This window comes from Mytilus californianus, unplaced genomic scaffold (genome assembly GCF_021869535.1).
Source record: "Mytilus californianus isolate M0D057914Y unplaced genomic scaffold, xbMytCali1.0.p SCAF_3, whole genome shotgun sequence".
Taxonomy (NCBI): domain Eukaryota; kingdom Metazoa; phylum Mollusca; class Bivalvia; order Mytilida; family Mytilidae; genus Mytilus; species Mytilus californianus.
The window spans coordinates 74,223,559-74,237,642 of NW_026262679.1; the positions used below are offsets into that span (position 1 = coordinate 74,223,559).

The 14,084-nt window shown below is 31.3% G+C and overlaps 1 protein-coding gene across 3 annotated transcripts in view; it reads left to right on the plus strand.

The window, feature by feature from the left end:
• The window catches only part of LOC127735075 (uncharacterized), a 104,337-nt gene that overhangs the window by 88,628 nt on the left and 1,625 nt on the right, over nucleotides 1-14,084 (plus strand). For all 3 annotated transcript variants that reach the window (XM_052245166.1, XM_052245167.1, XM_052245168.1), the window contains 4 exons: nucleotides 771-897; nucleotides 4,640-4,862; nucleotides 8,600-8,787; nucleotides 11,132-11,266. In XM_052245166.1, the coding sequence (XP_052101126.1) occupies nucleotides 771-897; nucleotides 4,640-4,862; nucleotides 8,600-8,787; nucleotides 11,132-11,266 (673 nt within the window). The remainder of the gene's footprint in view (nucleotides 1-770; nucleotides 898-4,639; nucleotides 4,863-8,599; nucleotides 8,788-11,131; nucleotides 11,267-14,084) is intronic.

The window sequence follows — 14,084 nt, forward strand, 5'->3', positions numbered from 1 at the left end:
TACTATATGCTGAGTGGTATGGAATAGGTCACTATTTCAAGGTTTATGATATATAGGGTGAAAAATTTAGATATTTAGATTGAATATAGGATAAGGTTTCTGATTATACCATAAGTGTATGAAACTACCGAATAAGATATTAATATTTATAAAAGATTTGAGTAAAACAACAGTTTTAAATGCATCAGATATTTGTCAAATATATTTAAAACCATGATATACTATAATATAGCTGAAGGGTTATTTGTGGCAAAAAAAATATATGAAAGGGTATGTATTTTTATATATTTAAAAAAAATATGAGAAGGGTGGGGTAATCCGATGTCTCAGCCCTACCACAAAATATTTGAAGTGGCCTCCCCGAGGTTATCTCTACTGGTTTATCATCTTGGTTGGTACCTTCTGCTGTGTTCAGGATTTTGCATATTATCTTGATAACTATAATAGCTAGATAGAAACTAAATATAGCAAAAATGATCTACACAAGATTTACAAAAATGCCTTTATGACTGAAACCATCAAATGACCCCTTAATAGATCTATTATCCTTAAATGACATAAATGACTTATAACAATTATTTACCTATTATCTTGAAAGCTATAATAAACTAGGTAAATGGTAGCCTCCAGGAATGACACCCACCAAGCAGCTGTAGCGACCTAATTTCAAGCTGTTTTTAAATATACAATTCATATGATCTTATCATACTTCAAATAAAAGACCTTAACATAAGTTAAAGTGATTTATTATTATGTTTTATTTTTTCCAGTGATTTCACCAAATTTGATGAGATATGTAAAACAACAGATAAAATTTCAGTGGAGCACAAGTACAAGAGAGATTCTCTGTTAGGATTACAGTGTGTACCATTCAAAGATGGATTTGTAGCTTATCAGGTAAACATACACAAATCACTGTGTCCTGAACTCACAAGAGAAACAAGTGTGTTAGGTGAATATGAGCACTTGACGCATGCTGCAGAAAGTGATTTTTGTTATCTGAAAATGTTAACTGTATTAAGGCAATCTATACATAATTTGGCAATATTTTGTATTTAGATGAAATATTGTATGCTTTTAGAACTTATTGTACTGCATCTGAATATAAATGAAATGATATGTGTAGCATTTATACGTCCAGAGATACAATCAATTAAAAAATTGTCTAAAAGTGCTATAAATGTAAAGAACAAATGTAAAATCCTCATAAATGTATATATAATTTCACATTAAATTGTTATTTCTAGAAAATCTGTCCTAAAAATTGGTTTCTTACATAAAAATCCTAAATACCATCCAATTACTTATACTTAACCTTGAGATGAAATGAAAGCTTACGATAATTAATTATGAAATTACATGTTCTTGTAGTTTAATCAACATAGGAAGCTTATTGAACTTATTAAGATTGTCAGAAAACAGGAATTAATTTCTGATACCTTTGTTATTGATACTGATTAATTTTACCAAGATTATATGATGTTAATTAGGAATACCAAATCAATACTTTATATAATCATCACTGATACTAAGAAGTTCATGTATACTATAATTTTAGCAATGATCATCAAAAGAAGGTACTGTAAAAATTAAGAAATTATTGCGAGGTTTTTATTAATGCCAATAAAGTGACTGGTTGCGTATCGCAATAATAAGAACTCGCATTCTGATGTCTGATACATATATCTGTATCAAGACTTTCCAGAAATCGCAATAATAAGAACTCGCATTCTGATATCTGATACATATATCTGTATCAAGACTTTCCAGAAATCGCAATAATAAGAACTCGCATTCTGATATCTGATACATATATCTGTATCAAGACTTTCCAGAAATCCCAATAATTAATCTCGCATTGTTGTCCATTCTTTAAAAATCGCAATAATAAATGCATGCATTAACTTCTGAATTTAAAGTATTTGCATAACCTAAGTTAGGTGCCTCATTCAGGCCTGAACATGACAACATGTAAAACCATTCAAACGAAAAAAAACCAACAGCATGGCAAAACAATAAACATAAAAACGAATTTGACTGACAGTAACCAACAACATCCACTGAATTGCAGGTTTCTGACTTGGGACAGGCACATATAGAATGTTGTGGAGTTAAACATGTTTGTGAATGCTCAACCCTCCCCTTATATGGGACAGTGGTGTTACAGCATTTCTGTTTATTTCTAATCATATTTTGTACCTGTATGTTTTTTTATTAATTTACTTACATTGAAGTGTATTTATCTGCAACAGGTTCATGTTTTTGCAATTAAGTCATACAAGAGAAATTATTTATTGAGCAATAATTCATGATTCAACAATTTTGCACCTGTTATTTAAATTTTTGATCTGTCAAATGATTTTTAGGGGGGTTTCTTATCATAAGATGGATTTGCCATTTCTGCCATATCAGAAACTCCTTGAAAATGGGTATAGACAGAAAACCACCAAACTTTCACAGATTCATCAAAAGGACATGACATTTTACACCTGCTATTTTAAAATCTGATCTGAGTGATTTCTTGTGGTTTTTTTTAATACCAAAATAAGGACTTTGCCATTTTTGCTTAAATTGTGTGGAGACAGAAGGTGACACTTTTGAAGACTCAACCATTTTATTATTTACTACTTCTATATAAATTGGGGCACTCCAGCTTCCTCCACCAATAAAAACTGACCGCCATGAAATAGCACAATAGTGCTGAAAGTGGCGTTAAACAACAATCAAATAATCAATCAATCAATGTATGTAAATTTACACAGTGGTTCTCTGATCTATTTAAGTCAATAAAGTGGCCTCTTCTTAGATACTGTGGATTCATTATTAGTTTTAGAATGCTAATTTTTCGTTGATTTCATGGGTAAAGGTGCAACATGAATTTAAATGTTCAACAAAATATAAATTTTCTTTGGGCTTGTATTCAGACATTGGCAAAACAATGAAATCAAATATAAACAAAATTACATAAATTTTTTCTCAGTACATGAATACATGAAAATAGGTACCCTATGAAAATAAATGAATCCACAGTCAACAATTATTACTATTATACTCGTCACTTGCAGAGACTTATGTTAGTATATTTCAGTGTTTTAGCTTTTTAGCTCATCTATTCCAGTGTTAGCTTTTTTAAAACTTTGTCTACATAGTTGTATGTAAATAATTCATATTTTCATCTTCCCCTGTAAAATTATTGGACCTAAACAAATTTAGTTGAGCAGGAAAATATCTATTTGGTCTTTATTAATATAGAAATTCCGTGTTTTTTTCCGATTAAGCATTCACTTTTTATTTGGACTCTGGTTGAAAGTTGTCTTATAGGCAATCACAGCACAACTCCTTATTTTTACATGACCACAAAAAATTTTTGCGGTCGTATATTGGTATCACGTCGTTGGCATCAGCGTCGTCCGAAGACATTTGGTTTTCGGACAATGACTTTAGTTTGTATGGATCTCTATGAAGTTTAAGCAAAAGGTTCAATACCACAAAAGGAAGGTTGGGATTGTTTTTGGGGGTGATGGTCCCAACCGTTTAGGAATTAGGGGCCAAAACAAGCATTTTTCTAGTTTCAGGACAATAACTTGTGTATAAGTATTTTGATTGCTCTGAAAGCTAAAAAAATAAAAAAATTTTGGGGGGGGAATTTTTTTTCGTAAAAGAAAATTCTCTTCAAATATTATTTTTTTTGGAAGGGGGGGGGGGGGAATTTTTTTGGGGGGGTCAATTTTTTTCCCCTGAAGATTTAAGAAATTGTAAATTTTCCAAAGAAAAAAATTGGGGTCACAATTTATTTTGCTAATTCTTTGTATATAGCCTGAAATCAGATTTACTAAGTATTGCGCAACAGCACAGTGTATTGCACAACAGCAAAAAATCTTCAATTGAATATAAATTCAAATCATACAACCAATATCAAGTTCTTTGACTACATTTATTCTGTGTCAGAAACCTATAATGTGTCAAATGTTTAATTACAATCTAAATTCAGACCTGTATCAAGCTTGAATATTGTGTCCATTTTTGCCCCAACTGTTTAGGGTTGGACCTCAGCGGTCGTATCCAGCTGCCCCTGGCGAAGCAGTTTATTATATGGCTGCCAGAGAGAATTTTTAAGATATCTTCTCCTCTAAAACTGCAAAGCTAAATCATTTAAAACTTTTCCCCATAAAAACCTTGTGGACATAACAATTTCATCCTCTCTTTAAAGGAATTGGCCAAGTTTCCAGACTAGAAAAAGTAATGCATGGAATATACAAAACTGCTATTTTCAAAATGTAGTGTTTATGTACATTAGACAAAAATCCTATGAAAGACTATGAAAGAACACTATAGGGGCATTATGTATATATATAAAAAGATTAGTAATTTTATAGCATGTCAATGCTATGAAAGTCCAGTAAATTTATGAATTCTAAGAAATTCAAATGGCTGCCTCCATGGAATATTTTTTACAGTTAAATAGGATACTATAGTAAATTTTTAACAGAATTTCATTGACCATGAAATAGAGGGTCAATGAATTGGGTTGCGTTTTTGCCTATGATTGTCTAATAAAAGTGAAATTACCAATATCTAGATGTAGAAAAAATTTGAGACAGAGGTTGTTTAATAGCATGATGAACTCACTTTTTTACAGTTGGATGTTTATGGTGACATTTACTACCAAGTATTTCAGCCAACCAATCAAAATACTGATAAAACATTTGCTGCAGGACCAGGCATGAATGACCTTGTTCTTGATGAGGTCACAATCAAAAAAGGAAGAAAATGGATAAAGGGAGTGAATAAAGCTTGGGATGAATGGAATGATGATGAGACCAGATTTATACCTTCTTCAGATGTTACTAGTTTTTTTGAGGGTATGATTATCGTGTTACAAGATATTTAACCGGCTTTAGTTTACAAAGATAAAATAAACATAAAAGATGATAATTTTATGCCCCTGCAGAGTGGTGGGGGCATTAAGTTTTACTCTTGTTCGTCTGTACGTCTGTCTGTACGTCCCAAAAATTAATTTCAGTTCTCTAACTTTAGCTTGACTCAACCAAATGTTATGAACTTATACACAATGCTTATTAGGACCAAACACAGATCAAGTTTGAATTTGGGGGCGTCACTTTCATCGTTCTCGAGTTATGTCCATTTGTAAATGGAAACATTGCTAAATCTGCTGTTTGCGTACTTTACCTTTCGTTTGCCTCAACAAAATGTTAAGAAACTTATACACAATAATTATTACCACCAAACACAGATCAAGTTCGAATTTGGGTGTCGTCACTTTCACCATTCTCGAGTTCTGTCCCTTTTATAAATGGAAAAATAGCCAAATTTGCCATTTCCCCACTCTAACTTTAGTTTGCCACAATCAAATTATGAAACTTATACACAATGCTTATTACCACCAAACACAAATTAAGTGGTGTCACTTTCACCAAGTTTTGTCCCTTTGTAAATTGAAATTTATTTTTTTGTATATTTACAGCAGGGGGCATCTGAGTCCCATGGACACATTAATCATTTATGTGTAGTATGATGCCATTGAACTACAGTAACATGCCGTATTAAAGTTCACCAGATGAATTTTCTCTCTATATTCTTTATACTAGGAATTTCTACTGTGTATTCACAACAAAAACAGAAAAATTTTCTGTTCATATACCAAAAATTATTATTATGCAAACAATAGATATTTTATCTATAACATTCATTAAAAAATTATTTAAATATCCAAATATTTTTGAATGCCTTGTGCTCCACATTGTTATTTTTTCCTGCAAATATTATTGATGTATAAGCATTTGTAATTAATTAAAATCTTTGTCAGTAAGGGCTGTTCCAAAAAATGCCATGGAGGGAATCAAGAAAGCAATCAATAGGTGTAGGGCATGCTCATTTGTAAAACATGAAACCATACACCATTTCGTGCTTATGCTAGAATATGTAAAATTAGATGGTGAACGATTTCAGAAATATAATTGTTCAAACCATACATCTTCTGGTTTCTAATTTTAGGAATTAGGGGCCAAAAAAGGGGCAAAAAACAAGCATTTTTCTAGTTTCATGACAATAACTTGTGTGTAAGTGTATGGATCTCTCTGAAATTGTACTACAAGGTTCCATATCTCAAAGGGAAAGTTGGAATTGAGTTTGGGGGTAATTGCCGAAACGTTTAGGAATTGGGGGCCAAAAAGGGGCCAAAAATAACCATTTTTCTAGTTTCCAGACAATAACTTGTGTTCAAGTGTATGGATCTCTCTGAAATTGTACTGCAAGGTACCATACCACAAAGGGAAGGCTGGGATTGATGATGGGGGTAATTGCCTCAATATTTTAGGAATTAGGGGCCAAAAAGGGGCAAAAAACAAGCATTTTTCTAGTTTCAGGACAATAACTTGTGTGTAAGTGTATGGATCTTTCTGAAATTGTACTACAAGGTTCCATATCACAAAGGGAAAGCTGGGTTTGAGTTTGGGGGTAATTGCCCTAAACGTTTAGGAATTTGGAGCCAAAAAGGGGCCAAAAAACACATTTTTCTAGTTTCCAGACAATAACTTGTGTTCAAGTGTATGGATCTCTCTGAAATTGTACTGCAAGGTACCATACCACAAAGGGAAGGCTGGGATTGAGTTTGGGTGTGATGAATCATAAGGGGGTTCAAAAAATTTTGGGGGGGGGATTTTTTTTTTTTTCCTTTTTTTTTCTTTTAAAATTTTCCATTTTAAGTTGGTTATTTCTGATTTATATTTAAAAGCAAATAATAATGATATGGTAGGAGATACACACCAAACAGGATATAATAAGTATTGTGCAATAGCAAGAAATTTTCAATTGTACAGTATTGCACAATAGCAAGAAATCTTCAATTGCACAGTATTGCGCAATAGCAAGAAATCTTCAATTGCACAGTATTGCGCAATAGCAAGAAATATCCAATAGCACAATATTGCACAATAGCAAGAAATTGTCAATTGTACAGTATTGCGCAATAGCAAGAAATATTTAATTGCACAGTATTGTGCAAAAGAAGATACTTCGTATAAATTGCTTATTTCTTGACCAATTTCAATGGGGTTTTATTCTTGAATTCTTGGGGTTCTTTAATATGCTGAATCTAACCATGTATTTAGTTTTTGGATTTTGGGCCCCGTTTTTTTAAATTGGTCCACATTGAGGTCCAAAGGGTCCAAAATTAAACTTTGTTTGATTTCATCAAAAATTGGAATTATTGGGGTTCTTTGATATGCCGAATCTAAACATGTATTTAGATTTTTGATTATGGGCCCAGTTTTCAAGTTGGTCCAAATCGGGGTCCAAAATTAAACTTTGTTTGATTTCAACAAAAATTGAATATATGGGGTTCTTTGATATGCTGAATCTTACCATGTATTTAGATTCTTGATTTTTGGGCCCCGTTATCAACTTTGTCCACATTGAGGTCAAAAGGGTCCAAAATTAAACTTTGTTTGATTTCATCAAAAATTGAATTCTTGGGGTTCTTTGATATGCTGAATCTAACCATGTATTTTGATTTTGGATATTGGACCATAATAGGTGAATGTCCAATTTAAAATTTTTAAGTTCTTAGACCACATTCATTCTGTGTCAGAAACCTATGCTGTGTCAAATATTTAATCTCAATCCAAATGAAAAGCTGTATCAAGCTTGAATGTTGTGTCCATACTTGCCCCAACTGTTCAGGGTTCGACCTCTGCGGTCGTATCAAGCTGCGCCCTGCGGAGCATTTTATTTTTTATCAAATTTACAAAAAAATTATTGGATTTAATTTTAAAATACCAACCCAAAATTGTGCTTGCTAAAACATGGCAGAATGCTGCTTATTGACAATTCTTCATCTTGTGTTCTGATACACCATATTGTTGTTTTATCAGTGTATGGATTCCAAACATTGTTGTTCTATATCTATTGTATTAATTCTTTTGCAAATGTTGTCATGACAAAATTCACACATGAACTCACTGGTAACAACTATCCTAGACATGATTAGAAGTTTTTAATGTTTATACATATATTACAATAAATGTGTCATAAGTTAATTAAAAAAAATTATTATCACAGAATATTGTAGTGGCAAATATATCTTTGAAAATACAAATCAACTGATGTACAAACAGTGTGATCACATTTCTCCAACATTTGATATTTTTTGCATACTAAGAAATATTTACAGGTGGTCAGGGTAAAAAGTTGCTTTCACTGGGTGAGGGGGACAAATTATTTTCTGAAACAGCCCTATGTACCTCAAGATGAAATAATAACTTATTACTCTAATTACTTGTTGATTGTTGACCGAGTGTTTTTTGTATTCAATCAGTAACTTCAAATATTGTACACTTATTTGGCATGATGATTTAATCTTTATAAACAGCCACATACATTAAAATTATGAATTAACAAGTAAAATTTAGCTTTTCTTCCATGAAGTTAAGGGTTTTTTTTTAGTTTTATTTAATCTAATAAGCACTACATTAGGCACATTACTGAAAGATTTATGAGAATTTGAAAAGGTTCATTTCAGCTGAAGAAGAGAAGTTGGTCCTTAGTGCTTCTAATTTTATTTTAGTATTTTGTTTTTTAGAGATAGTCCTGGAGAAACCATCCCACATTATGTGTCAGCTTTGTAATGGAGAAATAAATACTAATGGTCCAGATGATGAAAATATGAATGGCAGCAAACAGTGCAAGGGAGATAATTCTGATGAATTTTGTCATGCTTGTAGACAGTATATAAGGACAGGAAAACTGATCGCTGATAATGCAACAAAAGTAAGCTTGGAATTCAACAAAAGTAGTATTTCAGATCATATATGTTGTATTATCAGTTTTAAAGTATTTTGTTATGAGTTTTGATAAAATTATAATTTTTATTCCTTACTGTCTTTGTGAAACAAAATAAATATTGTTCTAACTGTAAAATCACACATTTTACGTTTTGGGAATTTAAAGAAAATTTGTATTACTTTCAATGTCCTAATTTTTGGCGGGATTGGACAAAGTCCAAAAGTGACTTATAGTAGGATGATGTCAGGCCGATAGTCTGGTAGGCTGACAGGGAAAAGTGGGTACTTAATTTGTGAAATCAACTCTTCCTACAGTTTTCAATCTGCTATTATGAAATAGAACAAGTTTTGTGTAATTCACAGAATGATTGCATTTATAATGAAGTTGTGCACCTGCTATTATGGAATTGTATGAGGAATTTTTACATTTCATATTTCAAATATTTAAATGTTCAGTATAGAATAGAGAATGGAAACGGGGAATGTGTCAAAGAGGCAACAACCAGACCAAAGAACAGAAAACAGCCCAAGGCCACCGTATAGAGCATTTCCCATTGTTTGAGAAAGAGTAGTTATCTCCAATACTGAATATTTTTTTGTGTTTATGTGCTAAATATCCTTTTAAAAAAACTGGCCCCACTTTCTGACCTAAACCAACTTTTTAAATAAGAAATGAATAAGATACATCACAGAAAAAGTCATTTAGGTTGGATAGTACGGCCACTGTTTTTTTTTTATTAAAGTAACACTCTTTGTAGATTCACAAAGTAGATAATACATGGTCAACATGGTTGGTCAGAAGCTTAGTTATTTTTTTAAAGAGGATTTCATCCTTTTTACAGTAGAAAAATTAATATAAAAATCTATTAACTTGTGAACCTAAAATCTCCCGATTTCAGTTTTGTGTCTTCCACACATGCACAGTTAACTGTTTCAGATGAATCCATGTCATCTTAGACCTTTAAATGCCAAAGTGTACCCAATTTTTAGTTCATAAAGGGAGCATATGTTTTTGTCGAGCCTTCGACTTTTGTCGAAAAAGCGAGACATAGCGATCCTACATTCCGTTGGCGTCGTCGGCGGCGGCGTCCACAAATATTCATTCTGTGGTTAAAGTTTTTGAAATTTTAACAACTTTCTTAAACTATCCTGGATTTCTACCAAACTTGGAAAGAAGCTTGTTTATGATCATAAGATAATATTCGAAAGTAAATTTTGTAAAAAAAAAATTCCATTTTTTCCGTATTTTACTTATAAATGGACTTAGTTTTTCTGCCAGTTAACATTACATTCACTCTGTGGTTAAAGTTTTTAACTTTTAACAACTTTCTTAAACTATCCTGGATTTCTACCAAACTTGGACAGAAGCTTGTTTATGATCATAAGATAGTATCCAGAAGTAAATTTTGTAAAAAAAAAATTCCATTTTTCCGTATTTTACTTATAAATGGACTTAGTTTTTCTGCCAGTTAACATTACATTCACTCTGTGGTTAAAGTTTTTAAAATTTTAACAACTTTCTTAAACTATCCTGGATTTGTACCAAACTTGGACAGAAGCTTGTTTATGATTAAAAGCTAGTATCTAGAAGGAAATTTGTTAAAATTTTGTTCCATTTTTTCTATATTTTACTTATACATGGACTTAGTTTTTCTTCCAGTTAACATTACATACAGTCTGCAGTTTAAGTTTTTAAAACATTTATTAGATTCATTAACTATCCTGGATTTTTACCAAACTTGGACAGAAGCTACTTACAATCAAAAGATAGTATAGAGAGGAATATTTTTATTAATTTTTTTCCTCATTTTTGTTGAGCCTGCGATTAACAGCAAAAGTAGGCGAGACACTGGGTTCCGCGGAACCCTTACAAATTTTTTTTTAAATTGTATTTCTAATTACCAAAAAGTATTATGGCAATAATATGGACTTATAGACTTCCTCTTTCACAGGTAATACCTGCCCATATTATCATGTTTAAAGTACATGTACAAATGAATTTAAAATTTATTTTTGATTATAGATACTGGTATATGCTTTTCTTATGAGGCATGGTTTTTGTGTAATATACCTTATGATTAAAGAACTCAAAGTAAAATAACTCTAAAATTTACAATATAAAAGCATACCAAGGAAACAATCATCCACCAATCAAAGGACAAGGATGTAAACAGCTACAGATATCTGCACAGCCTTCAATAATGAGCAAAACCAATAATCTAAAGATTGCAACAAAAGGCCACAGGATGAGAATACAATATGAAAAAATGCAAAAGAGAAATATGACAGCAAGATTTAAGCTGATATCATTAAACATTGTCTTTTTACAGGACAGAGTTTGTAGTATTTCATCAGAAGAGCTGAATTCTCTCCCTAATGTTGCCTCACTCCCTACAGATGTCCTAAGTCAGATGATAACAAGATTATGGAAGGAGGAACATATTGATGACTTACTTCCTCTAAGGGTAATTGATGGCTTTTATTTTTTCAATGGAGGTTAAGAATTCTATATGAGAACAAGAGTACTAAAAGAATAGATATATTAAACCCTGAGAATATTGCAATATCTTATGTACAACTATATTTTTATGCCCCCGACGTAGCAGAGGGGGCATTAAGCCTTACTCTTGACAGTCTATACATCAGTACGTACGTCCCATAGTTGGTTTCTGTTCTCTAACTTTAGTTTGCCTCAACCAAATGTTATGAAACTTATACACAATGCTTATTACCACAAAACACAGATCAAGTTAGAATTTTGGTGACATCACTTTAATCATTCTAGAGTTATGTCCCTTTTCAAATGGAAAAATTGCTGAATTTTTCGTTTCCGTTCTCTAACTTTAGTTTAACTCAACCAAATTTTATGAAACTTATAATACACAATTCTTATTACTACAAAACTCAGATCAAGTACAAATTTTGGTAGTGTCACTTTTATTGTTCTTCAGTTATGTCCCTTTCTAACTTAATATGATATGCAAGCGGAGGGCATCATCTCTGTCCCGTGGACACATTCCTCATTTATTGTTGAGCCTTCGACTTTTGTCGAATAAGCGAGACATAGCGATCCTACATTCCATCGGCGTCGGCGGCGGCGTCCACAAATATTCATTCTGTGGTTAAAGTTTTTGAAATTTTAATAACTTTCTTAAACTATCCTGGATTTCTACCAAACTTGGACAGAAGCTTGTTTATGATCATAAGATAATATCCCAAAGAAAATTTTGTAAAAAAAAAATTCCATTTTTTCCGTATTTTACTTATAAATGGACTTAGTTTTTCTGCCAGGAAACATAAAATCACTCTGTGGTTAAAGTTTTTGAAATTTTAATAACTTTCTTAAACTATCCTGGATTTCTACCAAACTTGGAAAGAAGCTTGTTTATGATCATAAGATAGTATCCAGAAGTAAAAAATTTTGTAAAAAAAAATTCCAATTTTTCTGTTTTTTACTTATAAATGGACTTAGTTTTTCTGCCAGGAAACATTACATTCACTCTGTGGTTAAAGTTTTTGAAATTTTAATAACTTTCTTAAACTATCCTGGATTTCTACCAAACTTGGAAAGAAGCTTGTTTATGATCATAAGATAGTATCCAGAAGTAAATTTTGTAAAAAAAAACCATTTTTTCAGTATATTACTTATAAATGGACTTAGTTTTTCTGCCAGTTAACATTACATTCACTCTGTGGTTAAAGTTTTTAACTTTTAACAACTTTCTTTAACTATCTTGGATTTGTACCAAACTTGGACAGAAGCTTGTTTATGATTAAAAGCTAGTATCTAGAAGGAAATTTTGTTAAAATTTTGTTCCATTTTTTTCTTATTTTACTTATAAATGGACTTAGTTTTTCTCCCAGTTAACATTACATACAGTCTACATTTAAGTTTTTAAAACATTTATTAGATTTATAAACTATCCTGGATTTTTACCAAACTTGGACACAAGCTACTTCCAATCAAAAGATAGTATAGAGAGGAATGTTTTTATTTATTTTTTTCCTCACTTTTGTTGAGCCTGCGATTAACAGCAATAGTAGGCGAGACACTGGGTTCTGCGGAACCCTTACAAATTTTATAATATATTATACACAAGAAAGTATGCAAAATAAGTTTTATGAATTCTACATGAGAACAAGGGTACTAAACGAATAGGTATATTAAACCCCAAATTAAGCTTAACTTTATTATTATTTATTTGTTAATGATAGAGAATATAGCAACATATTTTGCACAAATACATGTATATTATTTTTATCCAAAGGATAGAAAGGATTCTCTGTGTAAACACATCGTAACTGTAAACTAGACCTTTATTTTTGACAGTCTGGAGATCAATAGAATAAGATTGGATATATCAGATTCAAACAATTAACTGAGAACAAGATCATTATTTTGGTTTTTGGTTTTTTTTGGTAGACAATATATACAATAATATGATGGACAATAACAATAATTGCAACAGTAATAATACAACCCTACACATCTTAGGTATTCACTTCCTAGGATCACAGCCTACTGCCCTATTATTACTTTTTTACTGAACTTGTGTTATGGTACACCTATATTCTGATTCATGTAAAATATATTATTCATCAAAGGTGTCAAATAACAATGAACATCTCATTCGGATTGTTATAAATGTGCGTGTATAAACAAATTCATTGACAGAGTATTAATATATTAATGTGGACATTCCTTTAGAGGCAAATTATAATGTTCAACTTATTTGAATATTTAATTCTGTTTGTGTTATGAAGTTTTTTTTTTTCATCAAAATGTTCTTGTGCTTTGAACTGTGACACACTTCGTTTAATTTATGTTCATTTTTCAAGAAGGGACTTTCAAAATATACTCCAGTAAATAATAATTTTGAAATCAATCAAGTTTGACTCATCTGTGTAAAATATGCATTGAAAAAGCATGAATTTTACTTGGGCTGCCAAAATACCTTTCCACACAACAACATTAAACAATACTGTAATTTTTGGGGGTTGATTCGTTGTTTTATGTTCTAGCTGCGTTTAAGGTGGTACATAACACTACAGGGAGATAACTCTGTAAAAATCAGCTGAACGTTTTAATCACGTTCTATTGTTAAGGAAATATTAAGCTTCTCAATGATCAAAATTAGTGTTTGTCAATATGCTATATATCCAATGAAATTTTTCCCAAAAAGTATGTGGTTCAATTCTTTTGAAATTTTTATATTTTTGTCAAAGGGTCAAAGTAAATATTTTGTCAAAATTTTATGAAAAATAAATGAGCCAAATTAATTT